At 34.4% G+C, this 19,400-nt stretch overlaps 1 protein-coding gene across 7 annotated transcripts in view; it reads left to right on the top strand.

Annotated features, from left to right (window-relative positions):
- LOC141453359 (diacylglycerol kinase eta) overlaps positions 1–19,400 on the top strand; it is a 43,329-nt gene that overhangs the window by 5,581 nt on the left and 18,348 nt on the right. For 5 of the 7 annotated variants that reach the window (XR_012457964.1, XR_012457963.1, XM_074126476.1 and 2 more), the window contains exons 2-18: positions 299–411; positions 6,715–6,820; positions 7,144–7,280; positions 7,431–7,522; positions 8,268–8,398; positions 8,641–8,809; positions 8,901–9,003; positions 9,093–9,238; positions 9,328–9,486; positions 9,620–9,770; positions 10,603–10,692; positions 11,753–11,908; positions 12,010–12,158; positions 13,656–14,438; positions 14,848–14,966; positions 15,050–15,163; positions 15,331–15,430. Coding sequence is in view for 5 of the 7 variants with exons in the window: in XM_074126476.1 (XP_073982577.1) it covers positions 382–411; positions 6,715–6,820; positions 7,144–7,280; positions 7,431–7,522; positions 8,268–8,398; positions 8,641–8,809; positions 8,901–9,003; positions 9,093–9,238; positions 9,328–9,486; positions 9,620–9,770; positions 10,603–10,692; positions 11,753–11,908; positions 12,010–12,158; positions 13,656–14,438; positions 14,848–14,966; positions 15,050–15,163; positions 15,331–15,430 (2,735 nt within the window). In the remaining 2 variants the exon portion in view is untranslated. The remainder of the gene's footprint in view (positions 1–298; positions 412–6,714; positions 6,821–7,143; positions 7,281–7,430; positions 7,523–8,267; positions 8,399–8,640; positions 8,810–8,900; positions 9,004–9,092; positions 9,239–9,327; positions 9,487–9,619; positions 9,771–10,602; positions 10,693–11,752; positions 11,909–12,009; positions 12,159–13,655; positions 14,439–14,847; positions 14,967–15,049; positions 15,164–15,330; positions 15,431–19,400) is intronic. The other 2 variants (XM_074126477.1, XM_074126475.1) reach the window with 2 other exon arrangements.

Raw genomic sequence — 19,400 nt, 5'->3', positions numbered from 1 at the left:
GATTATCAAATTACATAAGCATTTGGGATATTCTTGTCTGTTCTTAAATGATAAACAGTTTTCACTTTAAGTAAACAGTATTAGAGTTGCGATGACCAAATATTTTTTATTTATTCTTTAAGCATGATTTTTTGCAAGCTTTTTTGGCTAGATTTTTCTTTTATATGATTAATTGCATGCATATTTAAGTAGTTATACTTATAACGATAATTTGATAAAATAAATTTGAAATACTGTTTCTATTTGATTTTTAGTGATACATATATGTTTCTTCTATTATAAGAAGTTTTTGTTCCAGATATTCTCCCATTTACGATATGTTTGACTGAAACTGCAGATGGAGGCGCATGTCTTTGTAAATATCCAAAGTGATATTCCAACATGGACCTCCTTCTTTCTGGCCAATTAAAGGTATTCAATTTTTATTTATTTGCTTTTTTCCTCTTTGTTAAATTTGAATGTTGTTATTTATTAAATTTTTTAAATATTGCATCGATCAGTTTTGGGAGTTACGAACCATTTATACCAACTTTGAACGAAATGAAAAAGTTATGTATTAGTTGTAAAAAATAAGAACGATCAATTGAATATAAAGTAACTGAAATGTCTGAAACTAAAGTAACTGAAAGAGTACCCCTGATTATATGTCACTAAGGGATTAAATTGTAGGCAACATAATTTAAAGAAGTAATTGGTTATACCCACTGAAATAATTATTAAGGAAATGATTGAGAAATTCTGAATAAAAAACGATAATAATAAGCATGAAGCCATGAATTTCTGGGAACTTCATTTATAGCTCTACATCTTATCAACATATTGATAATATAATAATTATTATTTCCATAATTCCGCTTTTGCTCTAAGCCCTATCCTTTTAAAGACTAGCCTTGCTAAAGATAATGATCTTAGATTAATGAATCTTTTTAAGAGATTAAGTGTTTTCGATTTCTCCAGTTTTCCGCTCTCATACACTATGTAAATTCGTGAGATCTTCCCAACATATCCACATCTTTTTAAAAGTGTATTCCACCGTAAGTTAGGCCGTTCAGATGATGTAGAGTCTTCAAACATAGTTTTCCTTTTGCTTTTATTTTTTTCTTTGTCTTTCTTCTTGGAAAGTTTTTAGATACGGCCACTCAGGATTAAATACCCAACAACAGCAGTTTGCAATTAATATTCCTGCTAGAGCACAACAATCTGCGACGGCTACTACACGCCAGACTTTATATTTAGTTTCGATACTCTTATGGGACTCTTTTATCAGTAATTTAGCCATCAAATTCCTTCAACTGGATGTCCAGATTATGATTGTTTTTATTGTTTTTTTTTCCGTTTATTTTTGCTACAATCAGCGCGTTGGCGCTATAAGTAACAGTGATAACAGTAACAACAATAACAGAAGAGATTAGCTATTAGGGAAGGGATTAGCTATGAGGTTAGCATACTGGACTCCCACGCGGAGGTCCCGGGTTCGAATCCAGCAGCTGACCCTTAGATTTTCTCTTCCTAGGAGCTTCTTACAGCTCACTGTCCGGTGATGGACAGTGTTGTCTGTAACGAGAGAACACTGTCCGGAGGCCGGCAGTGCACTGGAAAAAGCTCCGGGCGCTAATAACCTCAGCTGTTGATGTGCCAAAAAATAAAATAAAAAAAAAATAAAAAATAACAGAAGAATACGAGTGGAGAAGTTACCCAGCGGTAACACTCCAAAATAGGCTATTAGTCGCTCTCTTCACTTGAGAGGAGATCACGAGGCCACTGTCTCTTAAGGCGTCTTGTCGGGTTGTCAGGAAGAGTTCTAGAAGAAAGATTTTTAGCTAGAGGATTTATATGAGATTGCAGGTTGAAGTGGAGTTTTCTGTATCTTGTTTTAGCAACTTGTGTGACAAAAGGAATGTTTAGGTCAGTGTGTATAGTCAAGTTGGAGACATAAAAAGGAGCGTTTACAATAGTTCGAAGAATTTTAGATTGTAGAGATTGAATCCTTTGAAGATTGGAGCGTTTGGTTGAACCCCACAGCTCTATTCCATACGCCCAGTTGGATTTTAAAATAGATGTATAAATTAGTCTTTTGTTGTCCAGAGAGAGTTTTGATCTGTCGTCTAAGAGTCTTTTAAGTAGTCGATAGCGTCTGTTCAGTTCTGTTCTTTTAAGTCTAGTGTGGGGGTTCCAAGAAAGTCTTCGGTCCAAGTAAAGCCCAAGGTAGCGGGCAACGTTCACTACTGGTAGAGGTGTTAGGTTATAGATGACTGGAGGAAGAGTAATGCGTCGAAGAGTGAAGGTGATATTTTGAGACTTGGTTTCATTAAGTTTAATAGCCCATCTCTTGAACCACGGTTCTAAGGAGGAGAGATGTGACTGCAGATTTCTGTGAGCAAGTACAGGATCATGATTAGTGGACAGTAAGGCGGTGTCATCTGCGTATGTGAGAAGTGCAGTGTTAGTATCTGTTGGTATGTCTGAAGTGTAAATGGAGTAGAGAATAGGACCCAGAATGCTGCCCTGTGGAACTCCAGCGTCGATATGTTTAAGTGGGGAGAAAGAAGATCCTATTTGCACTCTGAAGTATCTGTCGGACAAGTAAGATTTTATGATTAAATAAAACGTGGCAGGTAAAATATTTTTAAGCTTCCACAAGAGGCCAGTGTGCCATACTCTATCGAAGGCCTGCTGTACATCAAGGAAAGCCCCTGAACAACATTCTTTCTTTTCAAGAGAGGATGCAATTATGTCCACTACTCGATGACATTGCTGAATAGTAGAGTGGTGACGTCTAAATCCAAACTGATGATCTGGGATCACATTAGAGTTTTCGAGGATATCTAGGATATCAGCGAGCTTAGATAGAGATGTAGGCCAGTACGTAAGATGATCCGGTGATATTACGCTGTAATTTCGGGCGTGAAGAACATTTAGTAGAGTATGGCCACGTGGATTTGTTGTGCGGCATCACCATTGTTGGTGCTTGGCGTTATAGTCTCCACCGGACAGAAATCTGGGACCAAGTGTTTTAAAAAATGAAACAAACTGTTGTTGAGATTGGATTTGTTTGGAGGGCAATAGAAAGCTGCGAGATTAAAGTTACGAGGATGAGCGGATAAGGAGATACTGCATGATTGGAGATAGTCAGAAGATGTTGGAGGAAGGTTATAATGTGAGAGAGTATTGCGAATTAGGATTGCCGCACCACCGTGGGCCGTGTCATCGGGATGGTCAGCCCTGTATGTTTTGTAGTCAGTGATGTAAAAGTTTGATCTACTAGTAAAGTGGGTTTCAGTAAGTAAAGCTATGTCAATACGTTTGTCGTGTAAGAATGCGTCAAGTTCGTCTCTGTGGGAGTTCAACCCATTGGCGTTCCAAAGTAGGATGGTTAAGGATTGTTGAGTTGGAGAAGTCAAGGGTTGTGACGAGGAACTTAGTTGACTAACTAAAGTGTTTAGAAGATTAACGAGTGGAGTGAGGAGGGATTCGAACCTTTGGAAAAATGAGTTGAGAACTGTCGTTATGTCGGGTTGTGTTGATGGAGGTTGAGGAGGAAGAGGTGAGAACGGAGGATAAGACCTCGCGATCTCCGAATAAGAGAGTTCTCTGGTAGCTGGTTGGTTGAAGGGCTGCTGCAGTGGTTGTGATTGCTGCTGAAGGTGTGACTGCTGTTGCAATTGAGGCCGATTCTGTGGTTGCTGAGGTCGGGAGAGCCGGGAAATCCTTGAAAGCAGACGTTTGAGGAGGCTGAGGGTGATGGCCTCTAGCAGGTAGGTGACCTCGGGCAATCTCTCTTTCCCGACGAACTCTTTGAAGCTCTTTGTGAACTTCACAGCCTCGGAAGGCAGATGAGTGAGCTCCAGAGCATAGGGCGCATGTGGGAGGTGTATCAGGAGATTTGCTGCAGTTTTCCCATAGATGAGGACCAGCGCATTTAACGCATCTCGGGGCTACGTGACAGTATGCTCGCGTGTGTCCGTATTGCTGACATCTCTTGCACTGCGCTATTTCTTTAGTTTTGTAGGGTTCTTCTACCTTGATTATAGTATTGAGTAGTCCAGTGACGTTGAATATATTTTTATTGTTGGTATCTGGCTCTAAGTCAACATAAAATAGAGGCAGCGGATTTTTGTGGACAGGGTGTCGGATGTTTGTTACGTTTCTCACGTTGAACCCTATTTGTTGAAGTTCTTCTTTAATCATCTCTGAAGGAACTGTGTAGTGCAGGTGTCGCAGAACCACTCGGAATGCTTTATCTTTCTTGAGCTGATAAGTGTGATACTCAATTTTTTGGTCATTGAGATAGTGGTCAACTTTCCTGTAGGCCTCAATAGTATGGGTAGTTACAAGTATATTGTCCAAACGAGACTTGCATGAATAATTATTGGCTCCTATTAAGTTCTTCAGATGGTCATTCAACATCACAAAATTATTGATTTTATACACGTGTATAGGGGGTAGCTTATTATCACTGGTGGATGGATCGCTAACCTCTGGCAAGACGCTAAATTTATTGTGGGTGGCAAAATTGGATACATAATGTACATTTTGAGCGAGTTGTTGCTGCTGCTGTTGAGGAAATGAAATCTGTTGTAGGGAGGTTGACTGAGACAATACGCCTCTCTGACGAGTTAGTGGCGGCGAGGAGACCGGAACAGTCTTCTTACTTTGTTTTTTTAGTTTTCCTTTCCCAGGAGAGAGCTTGGCCATCTCTGAAGAGCGTTTTGGTTTGTTCACTGAGGAGGTAGTAGATTCGTCCCCTGAGGTAAAAACTCCCCCCATATCGGTGTCACTTAGAGCCATTGTCTAAGCTGGCCGAATATGGGATTTCCACACTTTTTTTTTTTATTGTTTATATTATTTTGTAAAAACCTGTATAATTACCTAACCTTTCTAAAGTATCACTTCTCCCTTCACTGAACAAATTGTTTGCAAAGATCTAGGCGAAAGTTAATTATAACGAAGAATAAAGTTTCTTTTTAAGTTTATTGAAAGGAAGGAAAGAGAAGAGAAGTCAGAGGAAAGAAAAGAAAAGTCATGGAAAGTTAATGGAAGAAGTAAACTGGTAATAACACTAATAAACTAAATATATATACACAGAAGTAAAAAAATATAGTTAACAAATGTTTTAGAACACAAAATTTACACTAAAATCCAATCAAAATTACTTTAAATAAGTATTTAACGAGGAGCAAAAATATTCGCGTATATTCACTATTTTAGCACCCAGCTGATTTGTTTTGATTGATATATCATTTAATTTTTATGCCTTTTCCCAAAAACAGCTTCAAGCTTTAGTCTTGTAACACTCATAGGTAAATTTAGGTAATATAAGTTTTGAAAATGTAGTTGGGTATGAAGGGCTAAATTCTAGCATCTCCTCATATAAGTCCATTTCAACTTTATGTCCCAAAAGACTATACACAAATTTCCTACAAAATCCTTTAATACATTCTAGTTGTAATTTACCTATTTTGCAAATTTTACAAAAATGTTATGCTGTTACACATTCACACCGTGCAAACTCCCTGAGAGAATTTATAAAATTTTGTTTGATAAGTGTTTCACATTTTTGTAGCAACATCATAGATAGCGCTGTTGAACACTAATTAATTTAGGGGAGCAACATTCATGTATTGTTATAAAATTCAATTTGTGCGGATTGTTTTGCCCAAAAGTTTCTGTTATCGCTCAAAACATTATCTAATTATAATGTCATCCATAGTAAATGATGCCACTTTCTTTCAATCCGATTGCTTTTTTCAATGTAAAACTGGAATATTCTAAACTAGTTGCATTATTTATTTAAGAACTTCTCAGTAATTTAAAAACAAATGCTTTAAAGAAATAAGATTCGTAAGCACAAGTTAGTTAGTTAAATCTAGAAGAAAAACGCGTAGAAGAAAAAACTAATTTTGGCGTAATCGGAAGATGAGCATTTCTTTCTTTTTTCGGCCTCCAAGAATTCATTACATTTGTTTTTAATCACACTTCTCTTAGCGTACAGAACACCTTTTTTTCAATTTCACTACCTACTTGGGTTACTTTTAACGCCAGTACCGTACAAAAAACGTGATGCTTTGGTTTAGAAAAAATGAATATTTGGCTTTTGAAGCTAGTCAATTTTTCTAGCAAAATTATAAAAGTATAAGTGTAGGTATTTATAGAATTTTGAGTAGGGGACAAAAGGAAAGCTTAAAGCTATTTTCCAGAACATCTTGCTAAACTTTAAGTCTAGTAAGGTTAGCATTTGTATTTTAATCAAATTCCTGTTAAATTCTTAGTATCGGAAACTAGAAAAGGCAAATCGGAGTCATAATTTTAAACTTTCTGCGAATCCTTGTTTTCTGGCAATCTGATTGCATACATAAAAAAACCGAAAAGTTGCCCTTCGTTGTCAGAGGACTTCAAGACAAGTATTCACAGCATAAAATTAACATTTCTTAACGGTTAAAATTTCTTTTAGGGTAAAAGCAGGTCTTTCAATGCTTCCCTCTCAAAATTTTTCAGCCTCAATAGGTATTTCAGCGTTACGTTGAGCTACCACAATGCCGTTCTTGACGGAAAGCCATTTTCTCTGGATGTTCTAGATGTATTTTTAATTGCTATTACCCATTATTCAAGGCTTTCCCAGAACACCCCTAAGTCATTGATATTTTTACATTTTTAGTCTCTACATATCCTGCGGAAATAATTTTAAAAATCAATTTAATATTATTTATTTTACAGAATACAAGTTCAGAATTACATGATCTATTAAGTGGACGCCATTCTTGGCTATCAACTTCACATGCGCGCCCTACTTATTGCAATATATGTCGGGACGCTTTATCTGGTAATTTGACATAATATCTCAATTTGTACTATTTCCACTTGTAGCCCTCGAGGAAAATCTAGAAGTTATTTTACATTTTACTCCTAACATATTTCAAATGACTTATTGCACTATTGACGAACCTAGCCTGAATTGCATGCAATGAAAGTTTTATTGCCATTTCGAAAATTTAATGTGTTAGAATGCTGCAGCTAATCTCACGCCTTAACATTCGACATGAAAACATTCTTGCAAAGTGACCATTCCATATTTTGCAGTGTATAATTTTTCTAATAAAATAAAAAAATTGTGCTTTTATAATTCAGCTATTATGTTAATTTTAGGTGTTACATCGCATGGATTAAGCTGTTCTATATGTAAATACAAAGTTCATAAAAGATGTAGTTCAAAAGCTATTAACAATTGCAAATGGACCACTCTAGCTAGTGTTGGTAAAGAAATCATTGAAGACAAAGATGGAGTAAGAAAAAATATTAAATGAAAATAAATTATTTTGCAAAATTATTGTTTTATGCTTTTTCCATCCTATGGTTCCTTGAACCTCTGTATCTTATTTATTTCAAGGAGTAAAATCTACTAATTCGTACTTAATTACTGATTTTTATTTCAGAACTTATACATGCCTCATCAATGGATGGAAGGAAATTTACCTGTTTCTTCTAAGTGTGCTGTTTGTGATAAAACCTGTGGATCTGTCCTCAGGTATTTTTTTTTTCCTTTTTAAGTTTAGGGATCTTACACTTGAGATCATTGTCACCCTAAGCCTTTTTTAGAGCAGTTTCTGCCTTTAAAGTGAACTGTAAGAGTTTCATGTGCAGGATTGATTCCAATCTGGTATCTTTGGATAAGTATTTTATTGACCAAATTTCTTCGCCTCCAATTAATTACTTCTTCGCCATTTATCAAGAGACAGGCGAAAGAGACCTCTTTTTTATCATCCTTAAAGCGCCAGGCAGCCTTCTGCGAAAACATAATCAAGCAGGGCTAAAGGCACGAATTTATTGTTACCACCTGAAATTGTTATTCGTATGTTCCAGGACCCTACTATTTTTTTTTTTTTTTTGAGGTCTGTTGAAGTACAAGTATTCTTTCAAGTGCCAAATGAGAACATATGTTCATTTCGTATAATGTGAACCATATAATTTTAAGTTTTGTCTAAAGCAAATTTGTTATCTGGATCTGCGACTTGACAGAACATTTTCTCAATTTTTTAACATTCTTGGATATCGATCCAAGTGCTTTTCTGCCAACTTCAAATAGTTTTTATTTGAAACATTTTTGAACAAATATTAAGTAAAACAAAAGTAGCGCGTTTTACAGACTGCGATTGAGAACTTTATTTATTACTTCTCCTTTATTTTTTGCAACGAGAGAATTACTTATAAAGGATGCTGACCGCAATTATACATTACTTTTTAATTGTCATTTATTGATGTTTTTTTTTCAGGCTACAAGACTGGAGGTGCTTATGGTGTAAAGAAACTGTACATACAGCTTGCAGGCCCAGCCATCCAGAGCATTGCCCCTTGGGACCAGCTCGTGTCAGTGTAGTTCCTCCGACTGCGCTGCATTCAGTTGGTAAGCTTCACATTATTCTTTTCGTTTAGATTTTTATACATCAAGTTTTCCACATAAATGTGCTCTAATAAATAAATCTGAACTTGTTTTGAAATAATTTTCAGCTTGTTTTAAAATAGAGCGTGCAAAAAAGAAAACATAAATGAACAAACAATCTAATGATAGAAAGGAATAGGTTTTTCTTATTTCCAGAAATCTTACGTTTCCCATGAAATGTTAACTCTTGTAATTAAAATTTTTAGGTTCAGATGATGCTTGGGAAGCCATCAGGCCTCAGGGATGTTCTCCCCTTCTAGTATTTGTTAATTCTAAATCTGGCGATAATCAAGGAGTTAAATTTTTAAAAAGGTTTAAACAAATATTAAATCCCGCTCAAGTGTTTGATCTTATAATTTCTGGACCATATTTAGGGTAAGTTGTTTTATATTTTATTTACTGTTTAATTTTTACTTTTAATTTTATTTACTGTTAAATTTATATTATTAATTTGTTTTCCTTTTAGATTAAAACTGTTCAAAAGATTTGATCGATTCAGAATATTGGTCTGCAGTGGAGATGGCTCAGTTGGATGGGTTTTATCCGAGATAGATAAATTAAATATAACAGTTAGTAACGTATAATGTCTCAGAAAATCCATTTTTATGAACTGTGAAAGTTTATTTATTTTATGTTATTAATCTTTAAATAATTTCAGAACAATTGTCAGGTGGGAGTACTTCCCTTGGGCACAGGGAATGATTTAGCCCGAGTTTTGGGCTGGGGTGCTTCTTGTGATGATGACACTAATTTGATCCATCTGCTTGATAAGTACGAAAAAGCTACAACCAAAATATTGGACAGGTATTTTAATTCTTTAGAACTTTTTTTTTTTTACATTGACGTTTTATATTTAGGTGTAATAATTTTAAATATTTTATGCAATACATTAGATGGAGTATAATGACATTTGAAAGACCATTATCAATTACTATTGAAGAAAAAGAATTACCAACTTTTTCAACAATGGATGACTGTGAAAGTGCAGTTGTTTCTCGTCTGATAGGCATTTTAGAATCTGAAGAACAATCGGCTATCATTCATTCTGCAAGGTAAATTAAATTTTTAAGAACGAAATTTTACTTTTATTTTATTTTACATTTTATTTATTTCATTTTACTTTTCAAGAACATTTTATTGGAACATTAGCTAATATTAGCATTTTTGTATCCTTGTTTATTTTAGAGTCCTGTGTGAAACAGTTAAGTATTTCATTCAGAGAGCTGAACAATTATCGCTCAAAAAAGGTGACAAAGAATTGAATTTGAAGTATACAATCCTACAAGAAAAATTAGATCAAGTGTCAAATGCATTGCTTGAAGATTGCTCAGGAAAGGTCAGTTTCTATTTTTCTAGTCGAAAATTGAATTTAGAACGTCAAGTTATGAAAACATTTTCAAAAAAGCTTCTAAAGCCTAACTTTCCATTTCTTTAGGTAGCTTCTACCAACGTTAGCCTCGCATTGAATTCTCGCTAAATATTTTTGGCTTATGATTTTTAATATATATGAATTTGTATCAGTGAAGAATCGAAGTAGGCTTTATCTAAAATTAATTCAATAAATTTTTCTTATGCAATAAGATTAATAAATTTAGAATATTATTTGCTTCTGGTTAAAATAGTAAACATGATAAACTGGAATTGAAAGGTAACTACGTAATTATTATTGTACCGTGACATAGACGGTGAATAGAGTAAATCAGAATTCCCAATATATTTTTTTTTTTTTAAAGAGAGGTATCAGATAGTCTTCTTTATTTTAAGCCAATTAACTGAGCTCACAGGAAATTCTCATTTAAGAAATTGTATTTTTAATTTTAAGTGCAATCTTTTGTAAAAATCTTTGTCAAAAATGTTTCTGAGCCAGTGTGTTTGTTTCTTAATGAATCAACAATATGCACAAATTAATATCGCTAAGGATGTCTACTTTAAATAAAGCTTACCAGCTTATTGTTTCAGATCTACTACTTATATTCGCTTTATTGTTCGAAAGTCCAAAGCTTTTGGATATCTATCATTTTTGGAAGGTCCAGAGTTTGTGAAGTTTTTGGCTAAATATCAAGAAGGCCGCAATTTATACTAAATAAATTAGAGAGAGACACTTTTTAATTTCAACAAACTTCTACCAAGTAACCTTTTTTTTAAAAAATATATATATATTTTTTTAGGATGGAGAGAAATTAGAAAAATATCTACATGAAAAAACTGAAAAAGAAATAGAAAAAACTGAAAAAGGAATAGAAAAAACTGAGGACAATGTAAGTGTTTTAAAATTACTTGCCTAAATATGTTCTGCTAAATATGATAACCGTTTCCTGTCATACTTAAAGTTTTTGCGTTCATAACTTTCCTACTTCGCTTAATTTTGTTTTAGTTAGATTATTGTGCACAATAAGCAGAAGTTGGTTTATTAATTATGCTGAAAAACATTTCGCACATCCATTTAAGATAGTGTAATCTTAGTTAGTTAAATTATTTTAATACCGATAATGATCATTACTGCATCAGTCTATTCTCTTCTCGACGATCTGAAATATTGTAACTCTCTGACAATAAGCAGAAAGTGTATTATACTAAATTTAATGAAGCGATTCCACCACTTACACTCAATGTTCTGAAGCAGCACTTTCACTGGAAGATAAAAGTCATAAGAATCTTGATGAACCCCAAAAATTATTTGTCTGCGAAAAAAATTGCAACAAATGAAAGCAAAGAAAATGTTTCGAGCAGTTTTTGAGGAAATCGCGAAAATCTAACGAATCGCACTTTCGAAATCAAGATTCAAAGCGGAACGCTAAGTTTGAATTTTTTTTGTGATGTTCGGTTTTTTAAAATATGTGCATATTTCGTGCTTTCTTAAAAAGTTTTTAAATTTTTTAGCCTTATAATTTTTTTTTATAACGTTTTTCTTTTTAACCTGTGATTAACAGTTTGGTTAATAAAAAGTTAATGCAGTAAAATTACTTAAATGATATCAGTGATTTATTAATGAAATATTATTGTGTACCTTTTGGCGATTAATAAACCCGTATTCTTAACTTTTTAAACTGTTAGTTTTTGTTAAAGACATGTCCACAAGAATGTATTTCTAAAATTATTACAGCACTTTCATGTATTCCATAAATTTGCCAATCCCTAATAGTTTTTTTGTTAAAAACTTATTGAAGTAGCTTTTGTAGTTGCTGAGATTTCTACACTAAATTGCGACAGACTTTCAGATTAGCAGTTATAGTTTTCATAATATGAAGCTCTCTGACATAAGCTCAAATAAATGTTTAAATTCTAAATGTGCATAAATTTCTAGAACAGTATTTATAGGTACTTCAACCACAGGAATGTTTGAAGAAGAGAGCAAACAGTTTGAAAAAAGTAGTGCATCAGTTAATTCAGTATTCAGGAACTGTACCAACCGAACAAAATTTAGAGAACATACTGAGTAACATTACTGGTGACGACTTGGTTAAATCTTTGGCAGTAAGTAAATTCTTATTGAACTAGCTTCTTTAAAAACATATTTTTAATTTTTTTAAAAAAAATTATTCAGAAATAACATAGAAGTTTTTAATTATTTTCAGGAGTTCAAGACAGAAGTAACATGTATTTCACCTATACCATGTTTTGTTGGATATGACACATCCACTGAACTTTTAACACCTGTACAATTACCAGTCCCCAAAGAATTTGCTGATTCTCGTAGATCATCTGCAGCAAATTGCAACATTCAGTTCGTACTTTTTACAGTAGATCATATTAGAAGTAAAATAACGCAATTTGCTAGTTATGTAGAAGTTTAAAGTCTCGCAAAGTTGGTACCTTTTTAATAAAATGTAGAAGGCGTTGTGATCTAAGTACCTGATACATTGCACTGATCTAGGTGATTTTACAAAGTTGAAGGGTCAGAAGGTCAGAAGAACCTAAAAAGACCATATTTGTGGTAGGATAGTTAGTTAAATATCTGGGATTTAGTAATTGCATTTCCAGCAGTTCGTTTGGAAGCTTTTGTGTGGGCTATCTTTTTCTGTTCAAACTGTATTTTGAAGATCAGGCCAATTGAGGCCTGAGCTTAAAGTTTAAAGATTTCACATCATCTTCCTTCTTTTTGTATTTTCATGGTATCAGTTGCTCCATTGTGATGCTAAAAGTTACATCATGAAAAGATGTAGGGAGAGCGGTAGAAATTAATCTGAGGAGCACATACATTTTTACAACAATGAGAGATAAGCATCCAAACCAAATTCTACTCTCCAGAAACCAAGTGACATGTGAGAAATGCTATAAAGTTAACTTTTTTTGTTTTGGGTTTTGTTCTCTCTTTGGAAATGGTCTAATAAGATTATTGGTAGAGTTGCGAACTGCGCTAGCCAGAATGCCTTCTTCAAAGGAAAGGATAGTAATCGTGTTGAAAGCATCACGATGGTATTGAAGCCCTGGTCAGTGTCCCCGTTTCATTCATCATTATCATTCTAACCCATTAATTTTGAATCTGAGTTTTTCACAGTTTCTTTTAAAACTGTTCGTTGATTTTATGATAAAAATTACCATGTCGCCTGCTAATTTTTTTATTTTTTTTTAGTGAAAATGTAACATATGTTTTGTTTGTAAGAAGTAACTAGATAAGTTCTTCCATAACATCAGCTTGACTTTTAAAACTGCAGTTGTCTTTTTTTTGTGAATTCACTAGAATAAATTTCAATAGAATAAAGCTATCCTGGAAAACCTGGTCTTGAAAAATATGTAATCAATAGGTGTAGTTGAAAGATATTGTTTGTAACACTTATAAATATAAATATAGTTGGCAGGTGTTGTTTAATTTTAAAAAAACATAATGAGGATTCATTACAGGGAGCAAGTACAGCTTTTTAAGGAAAAATATATTTTAGTTTCTACAAATTGGAAGCTTTGAAAACTCCAGACCTTTGCACTTACGACATTATGGCACGCATAACTGATTAAAAATGTTAAATTTGGTGTTTAAGGAAACCTGTTTTTTGAAATAATTTAACTGTAGGTTGTGACAATTGCAGCTTTGGAGAAGAGTGTAACTTCTCCTCAAAATGTTTCGTGTGCGAAAACTTGGATATCAGGCCTACCCCCTATTAAACTTATGTATTTTAATAACCCCTTTATTTTTAATTATTTGTTTTAACTTTCTGGATGTTTTATTATAAGTTTACCTTTCTTCAACGCGAATAAGCAAAGGCATTTTTTTTTTGTTTTTCAGTGCTTCAACTGAAGAAGATCTCCTTTCTACAGAGAAAGTGAATGTAGTTGTTGATGTAGAACCACAAAAAGCTTTGTTTGAAGATATACTATCTAGAAGTCCAGGTTCTCTTGATATTAGTGGTGATGAAACTAATAAGAATGAAAATGGTAAGACATCACTCGGATCAAAATTAAGTGAGGAACTTGCCAATATTTGCCATATAGATTCTTCTGAAACTTCTGATGATAGTAATGACGGGCCAAATGAGGCAATAAAATCTAAAAAATCTGAAGACGATACAAAAAATACAATTCATAGCGTACTATTTAAGTATGGTTCGTATGAAACTATAGATGCTTCTAATCTTATTTCTACTAGCCCTGATGAAGAAGACGATTATGAAGATTTCAGTAATGAACTTGGATTAGATAATTCAAGGAAGTGTAGCATTGCTCATTTTATTGAAGGAAATGACATTGCTCGTAGATCTATTAAATGCCGTCACAAAAATTTATTGTTAGATGATGTAGATTTAGTTGAAACAAAAATACGGAATTTAGACTTTTCTATACCAATACCAACAATTCAGATATCGCACTCAGAAAATGAATCTATAAGTGTAGATAATACAGAAAAAGATATATGTAAATCTTCATCTCATTTAGATGTCGTCCAAGTACGCATTAAAGGTTCAAATAATAATATCAGAGGAAGTGTTGACGGGATGAATATAAATGATTTTCAAGACATTCACAGAAAAAGTTTAGCTCTTTCAGAGACAGATGATGAGGAGTTCTTAAGGTAAATCTGTGTGAATTATTTTTTAAACTTCCCATGTTTAGTTCAATATTATTTGCTTTCTATTTGCTTATCAGCTATTTCGTCCATTTCAATGGTTCGAACTTGTGACACTCGTGTATATGTTTAAGGGTATTTGATGCATTTCGTTTTATTTAGTTTTACAGATATATACCGTACAGATTGCTTTTCGTTGTTTACGATTTTACTTATTACTCCAAATATTGGGTTGTAAAACTACTGATTTAAAGATTTTATTTTTTTGAATGGAAATACAAAAAATTACTAAAATTAGAAAGATTTGCTTAAGATAATTTTTTCGTAAATGTATAACGTATTTAATAAGCAGATCTTTTATTTGTGAATTTATTTTTTAAAAATATTTTCTGATATACCGTTTTATAATGTTTAGATTTCACAATTTACGGAAACATGACAACAGCCAGAACCATAAGCTTACCGTAGAATCAGCCTCTAGGTCGCAGAACGATCCCACTCCAAGAAGATTTAGCTATGATTGCTGTAGAAAATGTTTGTTAAATATTATTCTAATTGTAATTCCAAATTACCCAATCAATTTTTCAATGTAATAATTTTAAATGCTTATATTGCAGTGTCAGCTGCCTCGCCGTGTACTGTAAAAACGGATTCTCTGGAATCTGGTAAATCACTACCAGATAAAAAGCTCCCGATAATAAATCCATTAGTCAGGCTTCCTTCATGGCCAAGTAAGAAAAAATTTATTTATTTTATCGTCAGAGAATGCTAAGAATTTAGTGAAAAAAAGGAGAATTGTAATAAAAATATTAACCCTACACTTTTATTTCTTTTTAGTTTTATTTGGTTTTTTTTTCATAAGTGATATTGTATTAATATTATAATTTACTAATTTAAGATATTACTGGGTCTGGTATAGTCAGTAAAGTTCTACTCGCCAATGCAGATGCACTTTGTGCAGCAGCAGTTCCTTTAATGGATCCTCAAGAAACTATTTTGTATGTATATGATATTAAACCATTATTTAGTTAACATAGATGAGATAATAACAACTCTTCTTTTATCTGAAATATTTCTTGGCATGTCTTGACCCAATACTACTTGGTGAAGGTAGCTGATGTAGAATCGGTTCTATCCTCGAAATATTAGTAGAATAGACATTTATTGTAGTAATGCATGTATTTATTATTTAAGGGTGAAGAATAATTATTGAGACATTATCGCACGATTTCCTATTTGGAAACAAAAAAATTATTTCATTTTCCTCTCTTATTTGGTTTGCAAACTCTTATTTCTTTTTCCAAAAATAAAAAATAGAATAGTAAATAGGAAGCTTTAACCATATATTTTCATTTCTGGTTAGAAAAATTGAGTTTTTGTTGTTGATAAATGTTGTAATTCTTATCTGATTTACAATCGAGTGGCCAATTATTATTTAAATCAATTCTACCATAGGAACTTGAACTTATTGTGTGCTACTTTTTCACTAATTAAATGTGATTAACTGAAACAAGGGCTCCACCAGCTTCCAAACTACGGGCAGCTGAACCTTTATCAGATCTAAAAGGGTAGAAAGTAGTCCAAATAAATAAAATTTCTATTCATAAGGAAATAATTTGTAATAGGTATTGAAAAACAATTCTTAGGTTCATGGAAACTGTTCAAACATTGATTGAATTTAGTAATCGCAGTTGTTCAATATACACTCATAGTGCCAGTCCATATAACCTAAACTCTCTATCAAACAAAGATCGTTCGCAGACTGCTAAAAGAGCACTTTACTTTACTGGTGTTTTTTTTTTTTTGCCCTTAACAGTAACCCTAATAAGGGAGAGTTTATTAATTCTACATGCTTCATGTAAATGTATAACATGTAATTGAGCAAATTGTGTACATACATATTTACATAATTTTATAACACACATTATTTACGTAACCAAGCAGTAGTTATTTTTTTTTTTTATAAAAGTTTTAAAAACGAGTCTACTATTAATTAATTAATTAATTTTTCATTAATTTCACCTATTCATTTCACTTTCACATATTGATTTCCCTAAATTTAATATTCTTTTTAACTGGCACTACAACTCGCTTGCGCGAATCTTGGCCTCCTCTATCAAAGTTTGCCAGTTGTCCCGGTCCAGTGCTGCCACCATCCAGTTTCGGACACCAAGGAGTGTTCTTGAATCCTTTGAAACACCATCAGTCCATCGCGACCTCGGTCTGCCCACTCGTCGCGTGCCATATATATTTTCTTCTATTATCTTTTGTGGTATTTCCTCGGGATTCATTCTGGCTACGTGCCCTGCCCAACGAAGCCGTCCAAGCTTCACCACACTCACCACGTCGACGTCCCTGTACAAACTCCTTAGTTCTGCATTACTTCTCCGTCTCCATGTTTCGCCATCCAAAATGGCTCCATAGATCCGGCGAAGAATTTTTCTTTCGAACCTAAGGAGAACAAGCTCGTCATTTTTGGTGGTGACCCAGCACTCTGAGGCGTATGTAAAGACGGGTCGGATAAGGGTCTTATAAAGCCTTATCTTAGTCGACCTGGAGAGTAACTGACTTCTAAAATGATGTTGCAAACCAAAGTATGCCAGCAGTATTCTTCTATTAATTTCACTGTGCACGTTGTTGTCGGAATTCACCTGCGTGCCTAAATAAATAAAATTATCCACCTACTCGAAGGTGTAATTTCCGAATTGCACAGTATCCTGTTTCTGCTCCGCTCCAGAAGTGGACATATACTTTGTTTTTGCTTGATTCACCTCAAGACCTATTTCTGTTGCAGCTCTCTCCAAGTCGATGAACGCATTTTCGACCGCACCTCTTGATCGACCAATCAGATCTACATCGTCTGCATACGCCATCAGCTGAATGGTTCTATTTAGAATGGTGCCATTTGTCTGTATGCCAGACCTTCTTACAACCCATTCCAGTGCCAAATTAAAGAGCAGGCAAGCAAGGGCATCTCCCTGCTTTAGGCCTTTATTTGTATTAAACGGCTCCGAGAATTCATTTTCTATCTTTATTACACAGACCACTTCCATCATCGTCATTTTAATCAGGCGAACTAACTTTGAGGGTATCCCTAATTCCAGAAGAGCTTGGTAAAGGGCATCTCGCTGAACACTATCATAGGCCGATCTAAAATCTACGAAAAGGTGATGTGTATTCAGCCTGTATTCCCTTGTTTTTTCTAAGATGATTCTTAATGTGTGGATTTGATCTGTTGTGGATCTACCAGTTCTGAAGCCAGCCTGATATCTTCCAATCAAGCGATCAGCGATGGGCAGTAATCTTCTATACAGAATTCCTGACAGGATTTTATATATAATAGGCATAAGTGATATTCCCCTATAATTACCACACTCCAAGATATCTCCTTTTTTATGGATCGGACATATAACGGTTTTGCTCCAATCTTTCGGCATTACCTCCGTTTGCCATACCTGTAGGAAGAGATTTTGTAACAGCTTCACAAATTCAGGACCTCCAGACTTGAACAGTTCTGAAGGGATGCCATCGTAGCCAGGGGCTTTATTATTTTTTAGTCTCTGAATTGCATCAACAATTTCGTCCTCATCTGGAGGCTCGTGTTCTTCCTCTTCCGAGTGTGGTTCTAACCCAATCCTATGGTCTAAATCTTCTACAGCCAAGTTAAGCAATGAGGAGAAATGATTTCTCCATCGTTCAAGAATTCCCTTCCTGTCACTTATAAGCGAACCGTCTTCAGCTTTACAGGAACTTGTTCTTGGCTTAAAGTTTGCTCGACCCTCATTCACCATTTGATAAAATTTTCTCACTTCATTCCCACATCTTAATTCTTCCACCACTTTCAATTTCTCTTTTTGTTGAGCTCTCTTTTTACTCCGGTGAATTCTCTTTTCTTCCCGACGTAACCGTCTGTATTCTTCGACCGATGCTCGAGTGTGTCTCCTCTGTATCATTACTCGATAAGCCACATTTTTCTGGCTTGTAGCTTGTCTACACTCGTCATCAAACCAGGTGCGGCTGTCAGATCTTCCTTCAGATCCTAAAATGTCTTCAGCTGCTTCTTGCAATATTCTTTGACAAGATAGCCATAATTCATTTGTGTCACTACATCCTATTTGACTTTGCAGTTTTTTATCTACCATTAAGGCGTAGCGTTGTTGAGCCTCGGCGTCTTTTAGTTTAGCAATATTATACTTTTTGATTGCCTCAGTTCTTTGTACTCTAGCTAGGGAAATTCGTGACCTTAATCGAGCGACCAAAAAGTAATGGTCCGAATCGGCATTCGCCCCTCTGAATACTATCACGTCTAACAGATCAGACCGATTTCTGGCGCTTATGAGTATGTGATCTATCTGATTAGTAGTTTTACCATCATTAGAACGCCAGGTGGCAAGATGGATCCTCTTGTGAGGGAAGAGAGTACCACCAACGACTAAATCCTTTGAAGCAGCAAAATTTATAAGTCTTTGACCATTATCATTAGTCTCAAAATGCGCACTATACTGGCCAATGGTTGGTCGATAAATACATTCCTGGCCCACTTGTGCATTACAATCTCCGATCACCAGCTTTATATCACTTCTAGGGCAATCATCAAAACATTTTTCGAGCTCTTCATAGAAAATATTTTTTGCTTCCTCCTCTGATACTTCCGTAGGTGCATGAACACTGATTAAGCTATAATTTCTAAATCTTCCTTTTAGTCGAAGATAACATATTTTTGCACTGATGGGTTTAAAGTCTATTACCATTTGTGACATCCTCCTCCCTACGATGAATCCGGTCCCAAACATGTGTATGCGGTTATCGCAGCTATAATAGATGGTGTAACCTCCTTTCTTGAAGCTTCCTTTTCCCGTCCATCTCATTTCCTGAATGGCAGCAATGTCTATCTTATATTTGTCCAGTTGAGAGAGGAGCTGTTGAAGAGCTCCTGGTCTATACAAAGTTAAAACATTCCATGATCCT

Source organism: Rhodnius prolixus, unplaced genomic scaffold, assembly GCF_049639745.1.
Source record: "Rhodnius prolixus isolate KJV_2025 unplaced genomic scaffold, Rpr scaffold_3, whole genome shotgun sequence".
NCBI classification, from domain to species: Eukaryota; Metazoa; Arthropoda; class Insecta; order Hemiptera; family Reduviidae; genus Rhodnius; species Rhodnius prolixus.
This window is presented reverse-complemented; position numbering and strand designations above follow the sequence as displayed.